At 55.7% G+C, this 23,941-nt stretch overlaps 1 protein-coding gene and 1 pseudogene across 1 annotated transcript in view; one reads left to right on the forward strand and one right to left on the reverse strand.

Annotated features, from left to right (window-relative positions):
• The first annotated feature begins 2,783 nt into the window (after positions 1-2,783).
• Positions 2,784-23,941, forward strand: part of Rgs5 (regulator of G protein signaling 5) — a 61,031-nt gene continuing 39,873 nt past the window's right edge. The window contains exon 1 of the mRNA XM_047521053.1: positions 2,784-2,905. Coding sequence (XP_047377009.1) covers positions 2,862-2,905 — 44 coding nt within the window. The 5' untranslated portion in view covers positions 2,784-2,861. The remainder of the gene's footprint in view (positions 2,906-23,941) is intronic.
• On the reverse strand, positions 21,884-22,389 carry LOC124961924 (60S ribosomal protein L29-like; annotated as a pseudogene).

Raw genomic sequence — 23,941 nt, forward strand, 5'->3', positions numbered from 1 at the left:
ATAGAAATTTCCACAAAATCCTGTTTCCGCTGGGGATTTCTAAAGCAGAGAGGGACTGCCAGGAGTGTCAAGGGCTGGCGAAGCCTGTTGCTCATAGTACAGGAGCCGGGTACTTAGGTCGCAGCCGCGGGTCCTTCATTACCGACCACGTGTTCACAAAAGGGCCAAGTTTACTGTGTAAGAACCTCGGACCCCGCTAACCGCCCCGTGCGAGTTGATGCCGTCTGTGACGACAGTGAAGGTCGTCAGCCGCGCGCCTCCTAATGCCACGCGACGGCCCGCGCATCCCTGAGGATGTCGCCTGTGTGCACCAGGACCCGAATCCAACATGAAGACGTGTTTTAAGAAGCAGGGATGCTCTGAAAACTTTGTTCTCAGCAAGAGTTCGGGAAGGTCCTGAAATCTGACAGTGCAGGGCTCAGGGTTGCAGGGTCCCAGAGGCCCAGGAGATCAGGGCGAGCCCCAGAGGGGAGCTGTGGGCAGCGCAGCAGGTCAGAGTCACCCTGCCGCCTGGACCCGGGCTCCAGCACAGCCCGAGCCCTGAGCTCGAGGTTGCTCCGCTGGGTCTGTCAAAGGGCACTCAAAGAGTGGGAGAAACAAACTTTACCTTACCCGGAGGACCCAGAGGAGACCAGCGCTCCAAGCTCTGAGCACCCCTGACCACTTTTTCACAATATTTATAGGCGATCTAGTGCCATATATGTTCTAGTCTAAAACAGTATACAATTGGGCACAAGTTTTCAAAAAACAGTATATGATTGTGTGTAAGACTTTCAAGTGGAAGTTGTGTTTACAAAGGACAGCCATAAGGGAGATGGGCTCCTCTTACCAGGCCTCACAGGGTCATTTACACTTCAACAGGATGTGGTCAGATCCTAGGAAGTCCTTTGCATTCCCAAGGGAAGGAGTGAGTGTGCTCCTTAGGTTCCCTGCAACCCAGCAGGCAGAAACTGGAACAGGGAGGGGAGCTCTCTCCAGGGCACCTGTTCTTACACCTGTTTCGTGTACTTTATATCCAGGCCCAGGTCAGTTACCCACTGCGGCTCTGCTCTGGCCCTCCTTTACCCTCCTTTGGATGGGGTGCTCCCTGTGCCCCTGCAGCTTGGAGTATGTAGCTGTGCCTTTGGCCTCTCACAGGGGCTTACAGCTTGATCTTCACCTCAGTGGAGACTTTGGGTTTGACATTTTGAGCAGTGCCAGAATGGTTGACTGGGGACTTTGGAGATGACCAAATGTGAGGACCTGGGTGCTCTGAGTTCTATCAATAGTCTCAAAGCACTAAGGTTCTTGGAGAACAGATTAATAAGCTGTGGGCAGGACCAGCTTTTATACCCTTGTGTAGCTCCAGGTTATCAGGAGCTTGCTTCAGGGCCATGCTACAGCAAAGTCATATTTTCCACCTCTCTAGTGTCCAGACAGGTTATTTTTAGCTCAAGCTTGTCTCTACCTTGAATAAAGTCATAATAAAGCAATATTATTAACAGCGCACCAATCAAGGCCGGGTCATCTGCCTTCTCCCACCAAGGTCCAGGTCATTAACCATGGTTCACTAGTTGCTTTGTCAAGCTGGCCAGTGAGCAGCAGAGCTGGGACAGCATGCTCAGTTCAAGCAGTGTTTGTGGACATCCAAGTGCCTGACAGCACACTCAGAGTCGGCGCTGCAAAGTGAGCAGATGGGGCCTTTGTTCAAACACACACACACACACACACACACACACACACACACATGAGCGCGTGTGCGCACACACAGAGATTTTGGCCTGTAAGCCTTTTTGATTATGATTCAGAGTAAGAAATACAATCTGCCTAATGATCCCAAGTACAGAATGCTGATAATTAAAAGGAAGCTTCCGGAAAGCAGCATTAACCTGTGTGTAGTATGCTTGGATGTTCATCTATTCTCTCATTTGATTTAAAGCATCAGGTCACAGTACATGGAATCGACAGGTCTTAGCTAATGATTTGAAGGAAAGAATATCCGAGGAGAGAGTCATTTGAATTCCTAACTTCGGAATAACAGGAAAACTGAGGTTGTTCTTGGGAGCCAGACCCTGAGCTGCTCTTGGAGTGAGTGTGGTGCTGCGGGTTTGGGCCTGGGCTCTGCCATCGCTCTGGCACCTGTTTGTGTGCCATCGCTAGCAAGTGCCTAGCCTCAACCGGACGTTCAGGCTGACTTCTTGGTTTTCCTGGGACTTCTTGAGTGGCAGGAGGCAGGAAGTCTGGAGGGCGGGAGCGGCAAGCCTCAGCCAGGAGGCCCACAGACACCCACCTCCCATGGAGGCGCAGGATATTCAGACCTGCACTTGCAGAGCTGCCCTGGAGTGTGCCAAGGTCCTGAGCACAGGAGGCGCCTCCTGAACTCCCGTGTCCACCCAAGGGCCTGGCACGTATTGGTTGCTCACATCCCCACCCCTCCACTGCAAGAAACCCAGGCTGTCCCCCACTGGGAGGGAAGCTGGACTCAGTGACCCCAGGGGCCCTTGCAGCCCTCAGGATGGCTGTCTTCAACAGGTCTGAGTGGCCTGAGGCGCCCTTCCTGGGAAGCCCACAGCCTCACTGTAGCCTGCCTGAGGTCAGAGTTGGAGCCTGAGGGTCCTGTGCATGCTGGGGCAGCCCTCTGGATCCAGCAGTCCAGGCTGGCAGCCCAGCCGGCAGCACAGTGCAGGAGCTGTCCCCGCCCTGTCCTGCTGCAGATTCCTCGGCAGCCCTGGATTGGTCCCGAGCCACAAGGGGCTGGGCCAGAGCCCTATATATCTCTCAGCGGGAAAGGCAGCCCCAGACCCTGCGGAAGGTTTCAAAGACCCTTCCCTGTTCGCTGTTGAGAATTGTGTCCAGAGCGGAGGCGCCAGACACCTGCCAGGATGTGTAAAGGGCTTGCAGCGCTGCCCCACTCCTGCCTGGAGAGGTGAGCAGGGGCCAGGGGCCGGAGCCTGGGGTGCTGTGGGTGCCCTTGCCCTGGGGACACTGCTGCTGGGCTGAGCTGGGTCGACAGGTCCTCTGTGAACAGCAGACATTCTGAAGGGTCCTCACACCTCCCTGAGGACCCAAAACACATTCCTTCCAGGGGATGCCTGTCCCATAGGTGCTGGTACAGAGTGAGGGAGCGAGGCTCAAGGCAGACCTCACGGGCAAAGGCCTGGGCCACATCCCACCTCTCTGCTCCCCTGAGCAGTGTGTTTAACCTCTCTATCTCAGTTTCCTCATCTGCAAAATGAAGATGCTGAGACTGTCTGCCACAGGCAGTTATGGGCATTGAGTTCCTGAGGGGACATGCTCAGAGGGTCTGGATGTGTAGATGGTCACCTTCCCTAATGGAGGAGAGGAGGGGTCTGCTGGGAGGAGGAGGGGACTGGTCTGTGTCTGCTCAGAGGGTCTGGATGTGTAGATGGTCACCTTCCCTAATGGAGGAGAGGAGGGGTCTGCTGGGAGATGGAGGGGACTGGTCTGTGTCTGCTCAGAGGTCTGGATGTGTAGATGGTCACCTTCCCTAATGGAGGAGAGGAGGGCTCTGCTGGGAGGAGGAGGGGACTGGTCTGTGTCTGCTCAGAGGGTCTGGATGTGTAGATGGTCACCTTCCCTAATGGAGGAGAGGAGGGCTCTGCTGGGAGGAGGAGGGGACTGGTCTGTGTCTGCTCAGAGGGTCTGGATGTGTAGATGGTCACCTTCCCTAATGGAGGAGAGGAGGGGTCTGCTGGGAGGAGGAGGGGACTGGTCTGTGTCTGCTCAGAGGGTCTGGATGTGTAGATGGTCACCTTCCCTAATGGAGGAGAGGAGGGCTCTGCTGGGAGGAGGAGGGGACTGGTCTGTGTCTGCTCAGAGGGTCTGGATGTGTAGATGGTCACCTTCCCTAATGGAGGAGAGGAGGGGTCTGCTGGGAGGAGGAGGGGACTGGTCTGTGTCTGCTCAGAGGGTCTGGATGTGTAGATGGTCACCTTCCCTAATGACAGGGAGAGGAGGGGTCTGCTGGGAGGAGGAGGGGATGGTCTGTGTCTGCTCAGAGGGTCTGGATGTGTAGATGGTCACCTTCCCTAATGGAGGAGAGGAGGGGTCTGCTGGGAGGAGGAGTGGACTGGTCTGTGTCTGCTCAGAGGGTCTGGATGTGCAGATGGTCACCTTCCCTAATGGAGGAGAGGAGGGGTCTGCTGGGAGGAGGAGGGGACTGGTCTTGTCTGCTCAGAGGGTCTGGATGTGTAGATGGTCACCTTCCCTAATGGAGGAGAGGAGGGGTCTGCTGGGAGGAGGAGTGGACTGGTCTGTGTCTGCTCAGAGGGTCTGGATGTGTAGATGGTCACCTTCCCTAATGGAGGAGAGGAGGGGTCTGCTGGGAGGAGGAGGGGACTGGTCTGTGTCTGCTCAGAGGGTCTGGATGTGTAGATGGTCACCTTCCCTAATGGAGGAGAGGAGGGGTCTGCTGGGAGGTGGAGGGGACTGGCCTGTGTCTGCTCAGAGGGTCTGGATGTGTAGATGGTCTCCTTCCCTAATGACAGGGAGAGGAGGGGTCTGCTGGGAGGAGGAGGGGACTGGTCTTGTCTGCTCAGAGGGTCTGGATGTGTAGATGGTCACCTTCCCTAATGACAGGGAGAGGAGGGGTCTGCTGGGAGGAGGAGTGGACTGGTCTTGTCTGCTCAGAGGGTCTGGATGTGTAGATGGTCACCTTCCCTAATGGAGGAGAGGAGGGGTCTGCTGGGAGGAGGAGGGGACTGGTCTTGTCTGCTCAGAGGGTCTGGATGTGTAGATGGTCACCTTCCCTAATGGAGGAGAGGAGGGGTCTGCTGGGAGGAGGAGGGGACTGGTCTTGTCTGCTCAGAGGGTCTGGATGTGTAGATGGTCTCCTTCCCTAATGACAGGGAGAGGAGGGGTCTGCTGGGAGGAGGAGGGGATGGTCTGTGTCTGCTCAGAGGGTCTGGATGTGTAGATGGTCACCTTCCCTAATGGGGGAGAGGAGGGGTCTGCTGGGAGGAGGAGGGGACTGGTCTGTGTCTGCTCAGAGGTCTGGATGTGCAGATGGTCACCTTCCCTAATGGAGGAGAGGAGGGGTCTGCTGGGAGGAGGAGGGGACTGGTCTTGTCTGCTCAGAGGGTCTGGATGTGTAGATGGTCACCTTCCCTAATGGAGGAGAGGAGGGGTCTGCTGGGAGGAGGAGTGGACTGGTCTGTGTCTGCTCAGAGGGTCTGGATGTGTAGATGGTCACCTTCCCTAATGGAGGAGAGGAGGGGTCTGCTGGGAGGAGGAGGGGACTGGTCTGTGTCTGCTCAGAGGGTCTGGATGTGTAGATGGTCACCTTCCCTAATGGAGGAGAGGAGGGGTCTGCTGGGAGGTGGAGGGGACTGGCCTGTGTCTGCTCAGAGGGTCTGGATGTGTAGATGGTCACCTTCCCTAATGGAGGAGAAGAGGGGTCTGCTGGGAGGAGGAGGGGACTGGTCTTGTCTGCTCAGAGGGTCTGCATGTGTAGATGGTCAACTTCCCTAATGGAGGAGAGGAGGGGTCTGCTGGGAGGAGGAGGGGACTGGTCTGTGTCTGCTCAGAGGGTCTGGATGTGTAGATGGTCACCTTCCCTAATGGAGGAGAGGAGGGGTCTGCTGGGAGGAGGAGGGGATGGTCTGTGTCTGCTCAGAGGGTCTGGATGTGTAGATGGTCTCCTTCCCTAATGACAGGGAGAGGAGGGGTCTGCTGGGAGGAGGAGGGGACTGGTCTTGTCTGCTCAGAGGGTCTGCATGTGTAGATGGTCAACTTCCCTAATGGAGGAGAGGAGGGGTCTGCTGGGAGGAGGAGGGGACTGGTCTGTGTCTGCTCAGAGGGTCTGGATATGTAGATGGTCACCTTCCCTAATGACAGGGAGAGGAGGGGTCTGCTGGGAGGAGGAGTGGACTGGTCTGTGTCTGCTCAGAGGGTCTGGATGTGTAGATGGTCACCTTCCCTAATGGAGGAGAGGAGGGGTCTGCTGGGAGGAGGAGTGGACTGGTCTGTGTCTGCTCAGAGGGTCTGGATGTGTAGATGGTCACCTTCCCTAATGGAGGGGTCTGCTGGGAGGAGGAGGGACTTCTGTGCCCTGACTGCATCAGAAGAAGCCCTCAGGACACAGGGGTTACTTAGCCAGGGTTCCTGGATAAATGGACCTTGTTGTCTTGGGTCTGGACAGTGCTTCAGAGGAAGTCCTAGGTTTCTACAGTGGACAGAGCAGAACAAGTATCTTGCTAGAACTTCATCTAACAATCCTACGTGCTACCGAGAGGAAGGGACGTTTCTCCTCCTATTAGGACTGGATTTGATTAATTTAGTGTGATCTGTATTATCAAAGGAAAGTGATACCTGCATTCTGTTCCTAAAGGCATGGCGGGGCTTACCTGAGAAGGTCACTTTGTTAGTGGCCACCTAGGACTTCTGTCTGTTTAAAAGACCAGGTCTTCTTTTGGATGACTTCCACCCTAGACACAACATCAAACTGATTTCTCAGGAGAGAACCCCGCCTATTGCTAGCTTCCACAGGCTCTCTAGTGGTCTGAGTGAGGCCCAGTGGGGGCTTGCCCTGTGGTCAGCAGGACAGATTGTTAGTGTCCTGCACACAAGAGGGACCGGTCGCCGTTAGTCCCAGCTGTCAGACTCCACCAGGGCATCCATGTGGCCCAGGGACCCACTGTGGGCCCGGAGCTCTGCTGTGCGTTGCTGCCCTACCTGCTCTGCGCAAACCCAAGAACGGTGCTCAGGTGTGCAGCCGAGCCCCGGACACCCGGAGGTGAGCTGGAGCTCTGCCCCTCGGGCACTCAGCTTGGCCTCCCGTGGGGCTGTTCTGACTGGCTGCTTCTGCCGCCTGGGCTCTGTCGGATCTCTAACATGGACTCACACTGACTTCAGATCCCAGAAACTCTCAGCTCGCGTGGCCTGAAAGCCGGACGAATTTGCTCTTCTTCCTCAGTAGGAACTGCATACTATTATGGGGTGGCCGCCGTTGAGGGAAGAAGGAGTTTCTGTTTCTGGGCCCAGGTTGGTGGCTGTTGTCTGTCCTGTTGGCCAGAAAGCAGAGTGGCCTCTACTGAGCCAGTCCTGTCCGGGCCAGTCACTGGGAACGGGAGCCAGGATCCGGCTGCCGGCCAGATGAGAACAGGTTCCTATCTTCTCCTCCTTTAAGGTTTGGATCCGTTTCCAGAGAACACTGGATCTGTGCTGTATCTCAAAGGCCGACTCAGCCAGGGCTGGGACCACAAAAAGCCTATTTCCAACTGCCTAAGGAAGTTATACTAAGGTGCCCACGTTCAGGATCACAAAGCCAACGTGCCGTGGGGAAGGTGTGCGTTCACAGAGTTCCTCTGCTTTCACCTGGGTCCTCACACAGCAAGGTGTTGAGGTGGTAGCTCGAGGTTGAACTTCCTAGCTGGTGTGTTTGGGAGGGCTCTGAAACTCTCTGATCTTTGTCTGCTCACTTGCAAATGAGAGTACTTGGGTGTTGGGAGAGATGCTACGGAGATGCACGTAGTACTGTATACAAGGTGACCTGGATTCAATACTTCCCTTGCACCCTTCCTTCTTTCCTATAGGTTGTCAGAGAAATGCTGGTCAATCACGTGCCAATGCCTTTGATAAAAGTTACTTCTTGGATCCTTCTGCATCATGCCTCATCTTTTCTAAATAATAAAGGCGAATTCGTAACATAGCACAGTGTTTCCCTAACACGTTTCACTTTTTTAAAAAGCATTGCTGGTGATTTATACAACATTAGAAACTACAGTTCACGCTTGAAAATTAAGAATATCCAAATGCCCTCAACGATCTCTCCACAGCTGGATTGTTTGAACCCACAGAGGCTTACACACTGAGATAGGATGAAAGTCTCAGATCTCTTAATCGACAGGCTCTCCCTGCTACAATTTATTTGTGTAGCACAGCATTTTGTTCACCAGAACAAGAGGGTACATCAGGCACAGGGACGGCACAGACAGGAAAACAGGTGTTTGTGCCGCCCCAGACCAGGTTGGCACACCAGGGAGTTCTCAGGTTCCTGCAGGCTCCCTCGCTCTGTCCATTACCTGTGCTGCAGCAGATGACTGGAGACCTGGTGGGTCATAGGGAATTGCTGAGACCCTTGGTTCTGGAGGCTAAAACCCTGCGAGAGAGTTGGCATGGACACATGCTGCCCATGATGTGGTGAGCAGGGACCTCCAGTCCATGGTGAGGTGGTGAGAGGGTGTCTAATGCCCCATGGTGAGGTGGTGAGAGGGGGTCTCCTGACCACAGTGAGGCGGTGAGAGGGGGCCTCCTACCCATGGTGAGGTGGTGAGAGGGTGTCTAATGCCCCATGGTGAGGTGGTGAAAGGGGGTCTAATGCCCCATGGTGAGGCGGTGAGAGGGGGCCTCCTACCCATGGTTAGGTGGTGAGAGGGGGTCTAATGCCCCACGGTGAGGCGGTGAGAGGGGGTCTCCTGACCACAGTGAGGCGGTGAGAGGGGGTCTAATGCCCCATGGTGAGGTGGTGAGAGGGGGCCTCCTGCCCATGGTGAGGTGGTGAGAGGGAACCTTGTTCCCCGTGGTGTGTAAGGAGTTAGCAGCTGTGTACAGGAACCAGGGCCAACCCAGGTGCGCGAGTCCTCTAGGTGCAGCAGGGTGTAGGGTCAGCCACGCTGTCCGGGGTGTGGAACAGGACACGTGTGTTCTGCTCGTTGTGCTGCACTCCCACCCAGGTCTCTGACTGCTGAACCCCTGCAGCAGGTTATCAGTGTCAAAAGGTGCTGGCCCATTGTTGGGGGCCTCTGCCTTCTGCATTCTGTCTCTGGTCGTGTGGAGACCTCTTCATGCGGGTGTGCTTAGGTCTGGGCTCTGTCCCATCCTGTAGGGTCAGGAAAGCCTGGGTCTGCAGAGGGCTCCAGTGTAGGGTCAGGAAAGTCTGGGTCTGCAGAGGGCTCCAGTGTAGGGTCAGGAAAGCCTGGGTCTGCAGAGGGCTCCAGTGTAGGGTCAGGAAAGCCTGGGTCTGCAGAGGGCTCCAGTGTAGGGTCAGGAAAGCCTGGGTCTGCAGAGGGCTCCAGTGTAGGGTCAGGAAAGCCTGGGTCTGCAGAGGGCTCCAGTGTAGGGTCAGGAAAGTCTGGGTCTGCAGAGGGCTCCAGTGTAGGGTCAGGAAAGCCTGGGTCTGCAGAGGGCTCCAGTGTAGGGTCAGGAAAGCCTGGGTCTGCAGAGGGCTCCAGTGTAGGGTCAGGAAAGTCTGGGTCTGCAGAGGGCTCCAGTGGCCCTGGCCCCTGCCGAGCCTGTGCCTTCCCAGCTCCAGCCGATGGCAGGCTCCTTCCTGCGTGCTTGCTTCCTCTTCCCTTTGCCTCCGCCTCTTCCCTTCACCTATGCCCAGTTTTCTGCCCCAGGGTGCTGACAGCTCTGCCCACTCTGTGGCCTCAGCCGTGGGCCTCTTGCCAGTCCCCAGACGCTTCCCACGTCACCTGGCTCCTGCTGTGACCAGTGGCTTTGTACTGGTGCCGATGGAGGGGCTACTGTCGCCACTGCACGGTTGAGGGCACTGGGTTTTCCCAGAGAGAAGGCACAGGGCCCGGGCCTGAGGAGCCTCCCTCCTCCAGGCCTGCAGCCACAGCCCTATGACTTCACATCTAGTGAGGGGAAGAAGGTCGAGGTGACGTGGAAAAGAAGGAGAACAGCCTAGTGCTCCCCAGCCCTTCTGCCTGGATCACCAGCAGAGCCGGCCTGTCCTGGGGCTAGGTTGGGACCTGGCCTGTCCTACCTCTGTCTCCACTCCACCCCTTCAGACGGCTCATGCTTTGATTCCCATTCCACATCTCTATCCAGTGATGACTCTGAAGACGCCTCTCTGTCCGTTGAGGGTCACAGGTTGCAAACTGCGCTCCTGCTCTGCAGAAGTGACAGCCAGCTTTGCACACCTGTTGGTGCCTTCCCATTGCTCATGGGACTCTGGGCACTAGTGCTCACCTGGAGAGTCAGCGCCCATTCCTGTTAAGGCACCCAGGCTGTGGCCGCAGCTTGCTCCCAGCTGGGGTGTCCTGACTGGCGGACCTGTGCCTTTGGAAGTGCAGGAGGAGGATGTCCAGACTCAGCCCAGGTCCACACTGTTGCAGACTCTGTGTCGGTCAGTCTGGTGTGTTCATGGGCACTGTCCCAGGGATGGCGGAATCTGCAGCTCTCACGCAGTTCCAGAATAGTTCTGGGGGGAGCAAGGCTCTGTGGCTCTGTTTCCTCCTTGCACCCTGAAGCACAGTCCTGTGTAAGTTGCCCCCGGCTCCTGAGGAATGCTCTGCACAGCCACCCCTCAGGAGACTTGCCCACGAGCAAGACGAGGTGTCCCAGCTCAAGACTCCTTGGCGCCCACGGTTAGAGAGGCAGTTCCGACCAACGTCCGATGGCGAGCTAGGACTTGCCTCTCCGAGGGAATCCTCCGGTCCACAGTCCTGGCAGCATGATGGAGGTCCTTGGGCTTCTGCCAGAGCCCCGGTGGGTGCTCCTGGGAGACGCCAGGCGGGCAACACTCCGGCTGCCCCTGGACCCTGCTTGGCATCAGCAGTGTTATGGACCTCCGCACAGTGCAGGCGGCGTGACTTGGAATCAGATTTCAGACTCTGGTGTTATGTCAGGTGTGGAAGCGGCCGCGGTCAATGCCATATCCTGCCTCCGGGGGCTCTGGCACCACGAGGAACCTGAAACTCCTGCACTCCCGGCTCATTTTACCCACTCATACAGAAGTCTGGGTTCCTAGCAGGGGCCAAGCCCGGGACCCAGGCCCCTCTGATCTTGTCTTGATAGAGTGGCCAAATGTTGCTTCGGGCAGCTTTGCAGGTCAGGTTCCTGATTATAGTTATTGTCTCCTGGCTTTTGAAGCTTCTCCAACCTGGGTAAACAGAGGGGCCTGCATGGGGCCTTCTGATGTGGGAGGAGCCCAGGCTCCTTGTCCCCAGCCCTCCGCAGCGTCTCTCCAGGACCAGCCATCCACGGCTGCCCAGTGTTTCCCTGGCTCGCCGTGTTTCCCAATGACCTTTTAAACATTCCCACCTCGTGAGAAGAGTCTGGTCCTCCCCACCGACATCTTCCATCCTGTGTCAATCAGGCTGCTGTTTTATTGGCACCCGGAAGATGCTCAGGAGGAACTAGTAAATCCAGCGAGGCTTCCTGGCCTCGCTCCCCTCTGCAGCAGTGAGATGGGGGTGCCTCTGCCATGCCTGGGAAGCAGGCCTACCCCGTGGGTGGACACCGAGTACCTCTCAACCAGCCCACACACTCACGTGCTGTGCTCACCCGCTGCCGCTTCTGGGACAGTCGCCTTGGCATTCCTGTGGGACGAAGGAGAGTTGCAGTGGCCCTCACCAGTCCAGCGGTCAGGTGACTCAGCCACAGCCACCCTGCCCCTGGGCCAGGCCCTCTGTGGGGGCCTGCTAGCCCAGCCCACTGCAAGAGACTCCTCAGGAGGCTGACCACTCCCTGCAGGACCCACAGCAGCCCCTTCCCCAGAACCCTGGGCCGCCACTTGGCTTTGCTGCCCCACACTGGCTCTCTTGCTGACCAGAAGTAGTTTCATCGTCTGGTAAATGTTCCCTTAGCCAGCGGCTTCCGGGTTGGTAGGAAGCCCTGGCAGACTCCTCTGGGCTGGTCTGAGTGCAGCACGTCCTTTCCTTTTAACTACTCCTGGGGTGGAAGGGCAGCCGCCTCTCACGCATTTGCTGACATGGTCAGTGGACACCCTGCAGGCGGGGGTCTCTGGCAGCCCCCGGTGACTCTACCAGGGGCTACACGACCTTGCACTTCCTGATCTGGGGGACCGGGGGGGGGGACGTAAGTTGGGTTTTCTCAACATTCTAACCCAAGGGCTCAGTGACCCTTTAGCTAAAGAAGGTGTCATGGTCCAATCCACTGGACACAGCTCTGCTTTCGCTGCTTCTGGCCCAGGCAGGGCCAGTGCTCGCAGGGTGATGAAGTGTGATTGCCATGGCTGGACGTCTGCGGCAAGAGTGTCCAGGACGAGCATCCAGGAGCACGTCCAGCCACATGACCGCTGAGGGCAGGGAGTGAGGGCAGCTCACATGGAGACTGTCCAGTCCAGGGAGAAGGCAGGGCACACTTCAGCCACACAGGGCGTGCCACAGGGCTGGGCTGCGAGGATGGACCTGAACCTCACACAGGGCGTGTCCACCTCCCAGGCCATGACCAGCTCAGGACCACAGACAGCCTGTCCCCCACTGTAGATGGCAGGCAGGTCTGTGCTGCGGTCGTTTCATTCCAAGCCACAAGGCCGTTAGGACTGGAGCTGAGGAAAGCCTCTGGGCTCACAAATCTCCTTCACTGCACTTTTCCTGATGGGTTTTATTTGTGAATTTGGCTATGAATCCATGCTACTGTGTCTTTAACTTCAAAATACTTACGCTTCTGTTAGCACTGTGCTTGAATTTTGATGATCATGCTGCACCCTTGTGGTTCTCCTTCTGCATCTTTATGCACTGGATGCATTTAGTTGCCACTTAGACTGAGAACCTCAGCAGTGTATGCAGTCGTCAAGAGCCCAGGTACTGGAACGAGATTGGCCCGAATCCTGCGACCGCCTTTCACTGTGTGAACCTGGGCAAGTAGCCTGACTCCTCTGGGTCTGTGTCCTCAAGGGCACAGGGGCAACAGGTGCTTCCCTCACGGGACGACTGGAGCAGCAGATGAGGTGCTGACCACCCATCTGGCTGGAGAGCAGGGTGCTCGCCCGCCCCTGTTCAGGCTGGGCCCAGAACAGACGACCACCTCCACCTCCCTGCAAAGTTGCAAAGCAGGTGCAGAAGGAGACCCAAGGGAAAGGGCCCAACACAAGGACCCAGAGAGGCAGGGTCACAGATGACCACTGGGCCGGGGTTGGAGAACAGCTGCCGGGAGGGAGGCTCTTCTGGAAGAAAGTCCCGAGTGTGTCCTCTGAACCCTAACCTCCTTCAGGGATTTTTAACTGATGTTGACCTAGTTTCCCTCGCCCTGACCTTCCTGGATAATTTCATAGTAGGTAGATCGATGCTTACACTTCACTAGTTATTTGATTTTTTTTTAAAGCTGTGAGCCACCAGTGGTAGCCATGCCTGTGATCCCAACAACTCAGGAGGCCAAGGCAGGAGGATGGCAAGTCCCAGGACAGCCTGGGCAACTTGGTGAGGCCCTGTCTCAAGTAAAATAAAAAGGTTCGGGGAACTCAAGGTGTAGTGCTTGCCAGCACGTGCTGGGCCCTGGGTTTGATCCCCAGCCTCATCTTCCATATGCAAGGCTCTAGGGAGTAATTCAGACAACACACACCAGCATGGACACGCGTGTAAAAATGGCGACATGGACACGTACGTAATGGAGGCCAGGGGACGCTGTCTAGGTTGAGCTCTTTGGCCTGGGAGAGAGGAGCAACAGTGTGGACACAGCTGGGTTGGGGAGACTGGGCGGCCACGGCTGGAAGCAGACCATCCAGCCAGGTTCAAAGGGCACAGAGGTCTGCAACAGCAGAGGCCATGGGGAGGCCCGGGCAGTGCCTGGGTTGGGTGTCCACCTGGTGTCCACTTGGAAGAGCGAAGGCGGAGTGTGCCTTGGGGCCGGCTTGCCCCTCTGCCTTGGCCTTGCCACAGGCTTGGCCTTCAGACAGTGCCACACGCAGGTATGCCCCACACCCTCCGTGGAGGCTGAGGGAGGAAGGAGTCCCTCGCCGCTCCTCACACTGGAGGCCATCTGCATGCCCAGCCCATGGCGACATCCTTCATCCTCACGGCCAGCAGCGTCTTCTGGTACCTCTGCTTCTCATCAAGTCACCTTGAGACGCTGGCCCTCCCTTGGCCATCGTGACCCTGTGACCATGAGGTGTCCACTAGAAAGCCCAGTGTGACCCCCACTGCAAATCCCCCACTGGGCACCTCTGCAAAGACCTTGCTGTCCAGGCGCCAGGGCCCGGGTGTCTCTGGAGGGCCGGGGGGAAGGAGAGCCTTCTCCGCGCTGGCCGCGTCTCTCCAAGGTCCAGCCTTAGGGTCCTCCTCCGAAGCCAGGCCTTCCCTCTCTCCTGGCACTGTCTCTGCAGCTCTTCCCTGAGTCTCAGGTCTGGTTCTGTGTCTGCGACTTGCGTTTGTGAGACACGAAATCGCCTCTCCCGGGCACTCCCAGCAGCTCGGCCTGAGGTGGGTGCTCCGCCAGGGCTGGCGCCTTGCCCGCCACGGGTGAGCACGGGGCTTCCGCTGGTGGCACAGGTGGCCTCTGCCTGGCCCCTGGCCTCTGCTGCCCAGTCCGAGACTCAGTGTCTCCTGCACAGTGACCACACGTGGGGCAGCTCCCATTCTCATGTGTGAGAGCCAGGGAGACTGCCTGCTGACTGGAGGGCAGGAGGGTGGTCTCAGAGCGCTGGGCGGGACTTCCAGGACAGCCATCCTTGAACACATGCGTAGACCTTGAAGCCTCTCCGAAATTTTCAGAAAGCATTTTAGAAAAATGTCAACTCTGTACCAAATTCCGGGAGGGGTCCCGTGGAGCTGGGGAAGGCTCTGGGGTCCACACGCCTCTTCCTTCCTGGCCTGCAGGCTCTCAGCCAACTCAGACACCCCGAAGCCCAGCACCAGGAGGTCTTCCTCAGTCTCCCCAGGGAGAGCTCGTCCTCCATGTGCAACTCCTGCAGAATCGTTTTTATCTTCCTTACAGCTCTTCTTACCCTATTTCTCTCAGATTCAACTTTGGTATTTGATATCCTCTGATTTAATTCTCATTAAGGTGTGCAGGGCAGGTATTGTTGACCTCACAGCTGTTCCAATGAACTCAGTGCGCTCCCCGAGCTGGGTTCGACCCCAGGGTGCTACCCCTGAACACGTCTCAGCAGCAAGCCGTGGACGGCCGTGGACCCAGGGAGTGGAAGCTTTATGGGAAGGGTTTCTCGTGGTTTGGGAAACATTCCCACGGTTTCCAGGACGGCATGGCAAATAGTGGCTGCTGTGCTAAAGAAAGTCTCTCCAGTAGATCAGAACGGAAGCAGAGTCCTTGAGAATAGGAGCCTTGGGATTAACAAGTTGCTGTTACATTTTCTGGGGGACGGTTTGGGACCTAATTCTACACTGCAGAACGGTGCTCTTATCCTCGTGTCTTCAGCAGTTTGCTGCGCATGCCCTTTTAGCCACGTGGCCAAGATAGGAGCCGACCTAGACGTTGGCGGCCGTGAATCTGCATCTGCACCTGGGACGGCACTTGAGGCTCTGGGAACGGCGGCCTCGTGGAGTGGCGGGACCGCTGGCTTCACTGTGCTCCTCCCTCCCTCCCTCCCTCCTCCTCCAGTGCCCTGCCTCGCTCTTACGCTTTGTGATGCATGAAATGAGGTAAAAGTAGGCCCCGTGCACGAAGCCTGAGTCCTCAAGTCCCTCCTGGCCACTCAGAGCAATGTGGAGCGGCTCCAGGGCTGTGGGAGGACAGCGTTCAGACGCTCTCACGGGAATCTCCTCTGACCCTCCACCTTTGGAACTCGAAATAGCTGTGGCGTCTGCCGCCTCGACGGGGCCTTTTCCCACTGCTCATTACCGAATCGCCACAACCCAAAATCCTGCCAATGACACTGGATGAGGTGAGGATGGAGGTCAGAGGGAAGTGAGCTGTTTCTGTCCAGCCCGTGTGTCCTCTCCTGGCCCCTCTCACCCCAGAGGAGGATGTCAGAGACAGGCCACAAAAGCATGGGAATGTCACTGTTTCCACGGAAACCCTTAGCTTGGGAAAAACAATACTAGTTTAAGATAAAATAATAGCACAGAGAGGTGATGCTGCAATGTGCCTGCGCTGCTCAAGGCAGCTGCAGAGGCCCCCAACTCACTGCCCATGTCCCTCCACGTCAAGGACCCAGTGAAGGGACAGCAGCTTATCTTTCATGCTTTCAGAACTAGCTGCACAGTTAGGAGGGGAAGACCTTCCGGAGGAGCTCATCCTGAATGTCAAGCAGATCTTTAATGACCCCATCCCACCTCACCCTATTCTGTCCCATCCATTCCTCCATCCCATCCCATCCACCCCACCCCACCCCACCCCACCCCATTCCACCCCATCCCACCCCACCCCATCCCACCCACTCCTATCCCACCCCACCCCATCCCACACCATACCACACCATCTCACCCCATCCCATCTACCCCATCCCACCCAACCCCACGCCCTCCTATCCCACCCCATCCCACCCCATTTCACCCCGTCCCATTCCATCCCACCCCACCCCATCCTATTCTATCCCATCCATTCCTCCATCCCATCCCATCCACCCCACCCATCCCACCCCATCCCAACCTACCCCATCTTATCCCATCCATCCTATCCATCCCATCCTACCCACCCATTCCATCCTATCCCATCCCACTTCATCCCACCCCATTCCACCCATCCCATCCCATCCTATCCCACCCCATCCCACCCCATCCCACCCCATCCACCCCACCCATCCCCCCCATCCCACCTATCCGTCCATCCTGTGTAAACCTATCTCATCTGTTCCATGCATCTGCTTGCAGCTGCCCATTTACCACACCTTTGACACAGTGCTGTGACATGACAGTGGCGGCAATAGTAACAGCGTGTATTGGATATTCTGTGTCCTGGGTGTACTCTAACACTCGAATGCCATGATTTCTTAGCCTCGTGACATGTCTGTGAGGTAGGGACTCTTCTATCACCATTTTGCACTGGAAAATGGACTTGATGTGAGAGAACCTGCTCCAGCCGCCCTGCTGGTAAGGACTGGGGGCTTCTCCTCTCTGCCCCAGCAGCTGAAGCCGCGTCAAGCACTGAGCTACTGTCGAGGCGCGTTGTAGAGACCAAGGTGTGTGCCTGCCCTCCAGGAGGCTGTTCACTGGGAATGCCAAGGATGGGACTCTCGGGACCAGGGACATCTGCTGTCCTAGCTCTGCTGCTTACTAGCTATGAGAAGTCGAAGACATCTTCCAATTTCTATGAGCTTGGGTTTTCTACTTTTAAAATGGGAGTGAAGCAAAGTAAACACTCTCTAACATGGTTTAGAAATGGCTCCATCTTGTGATTTCGTGGTAGGGAGGAGACGAGGCTGTGGCTTCAGAGGTTTGGGGAGAGCAAGACAGTCTGACCCAGAGCAGCAGAGGAGTTTAAAGCTGGTGCCTGGGTGGAGGGAGGCATTCGGCTGCAGATCCTGAGGAGGCCCCGGGACGGCAGGAGACACTGGGGGGAAGAATGGACTGAGGTTGGGGAGGAAGATTTGGAAGCCAGGGGGAGGCAGGCGGTTCTCCATGTTCCTGGCCTGAGGTGTGAACTCTCCAGTCTCACCTCGCATCAGGGGCTCTGGGCGGGCCCAGAGTCTATTCTCCAGGAGAATCCCCTGCACTCTGTGGGAGGAGCCCCTGCGGCTGTGACTCTCCCAGGACAGGAAACAGCCTCAAGGCATGCCCATTACCCAAGGGGAGGTGGCAACAAGGAGGACGATGGCCACAGGGCACTACACTGGCCACAGCGTGCACGCCGTTCATGTACCTGTTGCCGTCCGCGGCAACAATTGCACAGGTATTTATCGGAGGTGGACTGGAAATAAACTACTTCTATTTCTGTGCTGATTCCTTGCTTGCTTGCTTATTCTCTAGCCCACAGAGGAAGAAAAGCTTGCTTGATTTTAGAGGAAGAGAAACTTTGAGAGAAAGATAGGCTTTGCTTATAGAGAAAGTTTTAGAGAAAGAGAGGCTTCTACACTTATCAGAGATCTATTTCTTCTTAGAGGTGCGTCCCGCATCCTGTGAACTAGGTGCTATCCATCTGAGGGCTAGCTGCTTCTTCTAGCTGCTGCTTCTCTCCGCTAGCTGCTTCTTCTAGCTGCTGCTTCTCTCTGCTATCTGCTTCTGCTTACTGCTGCTATTTCTCTCCGCTAGCTGCTGCTCCTTGCCTTCTGCCTGCTGCCCGCTTATATTCCCTCCAGGAGGCGGAGGGTAGGGCCACGCCAGTTGAGATCAGGCGAGGAGCCAGCTGCCCTATCACGGCAAAGGTCAAAACAAGCAGGCACAAGCAGGAGCACTCGGGAACACCTGTGCACACGTTGTGTGCATGGACTTAATTGAATACGGCCAATGATAAATCACCTGGGTGTGCTTATATTAATCAACCTCCTCACTGCCGATGTGATCAAAGTAACCTCCGGCTGGCCTCCAGGCGCCATCCCGGCGCAGCCCACATGGCACAGCCCCCAACATGTGCCAGTGCCAGTGGACTTTGTAACCAAGCCATATCTCTTGTACTCCTCCAGAAACTTCCTTGAGTAGTCGGAATGTCCCCCTCCTTCTGGGGCTGGTAAGTCTGAGGCCCAGAGATATTGCAGCCTCCATAGCAGGCAGCTTCGAAGACGAGCCCACGCCAGCCTGTTCACGGCCACATCTAGGTGGCTTTTGGCAGATGCCTGTGACTGTCAGTGGTCAGTAGGAGACAGTCGTTCTTCCACAATGTCACGCTCAGTGCGTGAAAGCAAGACCCACGTGTGCCCTGCCCTGAGCCACTGTCCTCTATGCTCTGGCCACGGGGAGTATCAAAGCTGAGTCACAGTGATGCTCAGGACCCTCTCGCTCTGCAATGGGCAAGGAGCAGCCTCGGAGCCTGGACTGGACCGAGCCTCACAGAGATCAAGCTGCCAGGTCGTCTGCAAGGCTGAGGGCTAAGGGCACCTTTCTGCTGTCCTGTGGCTGGGGCAGCTTCCCAGAGCAGTGACCCCAGTCCAGATCCGCCAGAGTCAGTGCCTTGATGGGAGGCGCCCACTGCCTCATGCCCAGGAAGCTTGTTTCCAGCACTGTTCTGCTGGCTGGCACAGCACATGGCCTTGGTCCGGACCAGGCGGCCGAGACACAGCCTTCGCCTCCGGAGCATGACCTTCAAACACCTGCTGATGACCTCTGAGAATGACCTCTGAGAAGTGCATTTCTACTGGGCAGGCAGGGAGGTAGCTACTGCACAGGTGCCACACTGTGCAAGAGCCAGCCACAGCTGCTGCCAGCTATGGTTACAGCCAGCCTCCATGACAACCGGTTGTGATTACAGTCAGCCACAGCTGCTGCCAGCTATGGTTACAGCCAGCCTCCATGACAACCGGTTGTGATTACAGCCAGCCACAGCTGCTGCCAGCTATGGTTACAGCCAGCCTCCATGACGACCGGTTGTGGTTACAGACGGCCACAGCTGCTGCCAGCTATGGTTACAGCCAGCCGCCATGACGACCGGTTGTGGTTACAGACGGCCACAGCTGCTGCCAGCTATGGTTACAGCCAGCCGCCATGACGACCGGTTGTGGTTACAGACGGCCACAGCTGCTGCCAGCTATGGTTACAGCCAGCTGCCATGACAACCGGTTGTGATTACAGTCAGCCACAATTACAGCCAGTCACTTTTATAGCCAGTTACAGTTACAAATAGCTACAGTTACAACCAGCCTCATTTATAATAAGCCATAATTTTTCATTGTTCTCATTCCTTGTTTTTCCTGTCTTGCCCAATTAAAATCTAGACTCCTGCGGAGGACTGACTATTTCATGGGGAATTTCAAATGAGTAATACTGTATGACAAGGGCCTGGCATTCAGCAAACATAGTTTTCATCTTGACAAAATGAATGTGCAAAAGGAGAAGCGTGCGAGGCCAGGCTGGTGTTTTTTTGAGATGAGGTCAGCCTCGCTGCCCAGGTCAGCCTGGAACTCGTGGACTCAAGGGCTCATCCCCCTGGCTGGGACTGCAGGTGCTGCCCCCGCAGTGCTGACCTGAGCCAGGCTGAGCAGGCCCTGCTGGAATTCCCAGCCTTTTCCTGAGTTGTGCGCGAGGGGCTTGCACGTGGCCGTGAGCTGACAGCTATACGGAAAGCAGCAGTGGGAGGAAGACTCACCGGGGGTGCCTGAGGGCACCGTGGGAGCCAGAGCCGAAGGCTAGGTGCTGACTCCCACGCCCGCAGCCACCGGCGTGTGAAGCCACAGGACTGGTCTCTGTCTCGGGGCCGCTCTGTTTCCTTAAGTCCTGGAAAGTGATGGTCTCACAGTTAACTCTGCAGATTTCCAGATTGCACTTACTCTCTCTGCCTATCCTCATAGAACAGGTCCTGTGTGGTGTGAAGAACAGAATGACTACGCAGGTCGAACTTGTCTATTTTTTGATTTTTAAATTCTACTTTCCTTTCCTGAGGTGCTGGGAATCACACTTAGGACCGTGCACCTGCCAGCAAGCACGCTACTGCTGAACTGCATGCCCAGCCCCTCCACATACCTATTTTCAGCCTCTCTGAAGGACAGACATTAGATTCAATGGTTTTGGCCACTTAGGGCGTTTCCACTCCCCAGTTGACCAAATCAGACACACCCTCGTCCTCAGGGACTCGCTCTGTCTCACTGAATAGTTCAGCAAATGCTGCTTTACTTTAGCCTGGGGAATCAGTTCATTTGCTCGCTTGTGGGTTCCCTGGCTCAAGTACCAGTCTTTACTGAGTGCCCGTGGAGTGCAGGGCCCTGGGCTGAGAGCGAGGCTGTCACTGTGAGCAAACCCGACTCGCCGCAGTCACAGACACACACACAAACGAACGCACGCAGGGACGCAGTGCTGTGCAGGGAACCCCAGAGGCTCCAGGCAGTGAGGCCGGATGGGCAGCGCCCTCCTGCTGTGCTCCCTGGGCGGGCTCCTGTGTCCTTCTACCATCATAGCCTGCCCGCTGTCTTTCAGGACAAGCAAAGCACGTGCTTCAGTTTACAGGGGGGCAAGTTGCCCTTGCACTATTCCCAGGGTCTGAAGCTCCTTCCAGCCCTGGAAATGCCTGCACAGGGCTCTCTGTGGCTGGCTCTCAATGCATCTTGCTCAAACATGATTGCGTTTCTAGAGCATCAACCAGGGCTTGTTTTTGGCATTTGCTCCTGAAGGCTGTCCACCCATGAGCATCTCAAGCATAACAATTTCCACTCGATGCACAAATTAGCAGGCAGGACAAGGTGGCCCATGCCTTTGGATTTTGATTTTGCAGCCAGGGTACCTACATGGGGAGCAGGTTTAAAACAGCAGGTCCCTAGACTTATTCAAATCTTCTGGACGAAACCACTAGTGAGTCATCTCCAGAAAGAATGACTCCTCTGAGCCTTTAATTAAGCTCTCACCCAGGCATTTCCAATTGATTTCACTTCAAAACAAGTTTTTCCTTATTAAACAGAGGGACAAGGGACTGGACCTGCGAAGGTATAAAACTCGCTTCCTGTTAACAGGCCTTGGTGAAACCTAGCCAGAAGAAACGCCTGGCGTGTCAGAGAGAGCCCGTAAACAGGCCAGAAGGTCTCCCCCAGACAGGGCTGCTTCTGACTTTAAATCAATGTTAGCTATGCTCCAGTTTATCTTTAAAGGGGAGATAATGCAGTAAGCTTGGGCTTTGTCTTGGTTTCCATTTGATTAGCTTCCTTCCCGGAGTCCTGTGTGTGCAGTGACGGGGAGAGGAAAAGGACAAGGGTGTGGAGGTAGTCCAGAATCGCCCAGGGGGAGAGCAAGCCAGGCACTATTCCTCCTGAGACAGAGGCGAGCACGTGTCTACAGTGGGGGGAACCGCGGGCTGCCCGTGTCCTGCACACGGACGCAGCCAGGCACCACTGCCCAGCAAGCTTCCAGTTAAGCAGACTGCTGCCCTACACAGGCCCTGCTCCGAGGTGCTGTCCTGGCAGCCCGGGAGCGGGGTGTCCCCAGGCTGGCAGGGCTTCCCTTCCCACCTGCGGGGCCAGCATGAGGAAAAGTGGAAAGTGATTTTCGTTCTCTTTTTAAAGATTATCTTTAAAAGTTCATTCTTTTTAGGCATGCATGACAGTAGAGTGTTTTGACATATCACACATACGTGGAGTATGACTTATTCTTTTTTTCCTGCCTCTGGATTTATTTATACGAACAGCATAGGAGGATACCAGTCCCCATAGATAGGGGCTCAGGGGTCACACCAGTCCTGTCCTCACATTCACAGAGGATTTTATTATGGAGCTTCGCAGGGACCTGGGCACCCTTGGGCGGGGAGCTGGAGCCGATGCTGATACTGGAGCTGCAGTTGCAGCCTGGGTCTTGGCTTGGACTTGGGCCTTTGGCCGGCAGAGCCTGTCTCCCTGGCCATGTGGGCATGAGCACGCTTCCCAGGCTTGGGATGGGCAAGTGAGGCAAGGCAATCCAGCTTGCGGCTGGTGCCCTTTGGCATCTTGGGCTTGACCTCTGCAGGCTTCACCAGGGCCTTGACGGCCTCGGCTTGTGCACTCAGGGCCTTGGCATTGTTTGCCTGCATCTTTTTCGAGCCCTTCTTGTTGTGCTTCTTGGCAAAACGCATATTTCTCAGGAACTTGGGGTCTACTCCCTTAAGAGATTTGTATCTCTGTGATCGGGGTTTCTTGATTCCTTTTCTGTGCCATTTTCGGGATTGGTTGTGCGTGGTGTGGTTCTTGGACTTGGCCATGTCTGCACCATAAGCCGCTGCTCCCAGAGCGGTTAAGACCAGAAGAGGAAGAGCAACTTATTCGAATTAGGATCCCGTTCAGTGGTGGTACATGATGTGGAGCTTCACTGGTCCTGTGTTCACATTATGTGTGTAGGAAAGTGAGGTCCATTTATTCCACAGTCTTTCCTATTTCTATCACCCTCCCTTCCCTTCAGAAGGAAATGCCCTTTTCTCTAATCCAATGAGCTTCTATTCTTCCCTCCCCCTTATTGTGGGTTAGCGTCCACACATCAGAGAGAACATCCAGCCTTTGGTTTTGGGGGACTGGCTTATTTCACTTAGCTTGATACTCTCCAGCCATCCATTTACCAGCAATTGCCATAAAGTCATGCTTTTTTGTAGCTAATATGGAACGTGACTTTCTACACATGATGGAATATGGAACATGGAATGGATTAGAATGTGATTTTCCACAATGATTTTATAAACAGCAGTTGATTTCCACATAATTCCATTAAAAAACAACTAAGAAGTGATATAGATTAGTGACTACTGGGGATGATTCATCCTGCTGTTAAAAGGTTTCTGTCGAGTGTCGGGAGCATTTATGTACATCGTATATACAGTGCGTTCATGGGAAAAGCAAACGGACATACAACAGAAAAGTGGAAATTCAATGTGTTCATAAGACAGAGCCTGTCTGAAGATGATTTTCCGTAGTGCTGCATCGTAATTGCATTCATGTCAGATTTTCTACAGGTAAGGGTGGTGCAGAGGCCCTCCCTCTTACCTCCCAGAGTGCGACTGTATGTGGTGACGGCTGTGCTCTGCTCTAGACAGTGAGCATGTCATGGTTCCTAACTGCTTACACCCTCCCGAGCCTAGAGGACTCTCACCTGGGTTACCCTGCTCCCTGCACAGAGCCGCTAACTCCTACACCCTCCCGAGCCTAGAGGACTCTCACCTGGGTTATCCTGCTCCCTGCACAGAGCCGCTAACTCCTACACCCTCCCGAGCCTAGAGGACTCCCGCCTGGGTTACCCTGCTCCCTGCACAGAGCCGCTAACTCCTACACCCTCCCGAGCCTAGAGGACTCTCGCCTGGGTTACCTGGTCCCTGCACAGAGCTGCTAACTCCTACACCCTCCCGAGCCTAGAGGACTCCCGCCTGGGTTATCCTGCCCCTGCACAGAGCATACTTGTTCTACTGCCTGCTGTGCTGGGCAGGGAGAGAGCAACCTCGTTGGGTCAGTGGCTGAGAAGGTCTTGAGAAAGAGCAGAAGGAAGGACCCTGCAGGACACCTCCTGACCATGGCTATTGTGTCCCTTGTGCTGAGGGACAACGGGGTACTGGAACTGGTATTTCCTGTGGTGCCCTCCCCTTCTCTACCTTTCCTAATGCTCCTCTTGGGCATTCTGCATCTCGTCTCTGTGGTCGAAGGAGAAGGAACCTGACCTAATCACAGGTTGATCCCGTGGCCACTCTGTCACGTCTGGCTGTGATTAGCTGTGACCAGAAGACAAATGTTAGCAGCTCTGTGAGGAAAAAAGCTAGGTATTTTCAGTTCATA

The sequence above is a fragment of the Sciurus carolinensis genome, chromosome 12, assembly GCF_902686445.1.
Source record: "Sciurus carolinensis chromosome 12, mSciCar1.2, whole genome shotgun sequence".
NCBI classification, from domain to species: domain Eukaryota; kingdom Metazoa; phylum Chordata; class Mammalia; order Rodentia; family Sciuridae; genus Sciurus; species Sciurus carolinensis.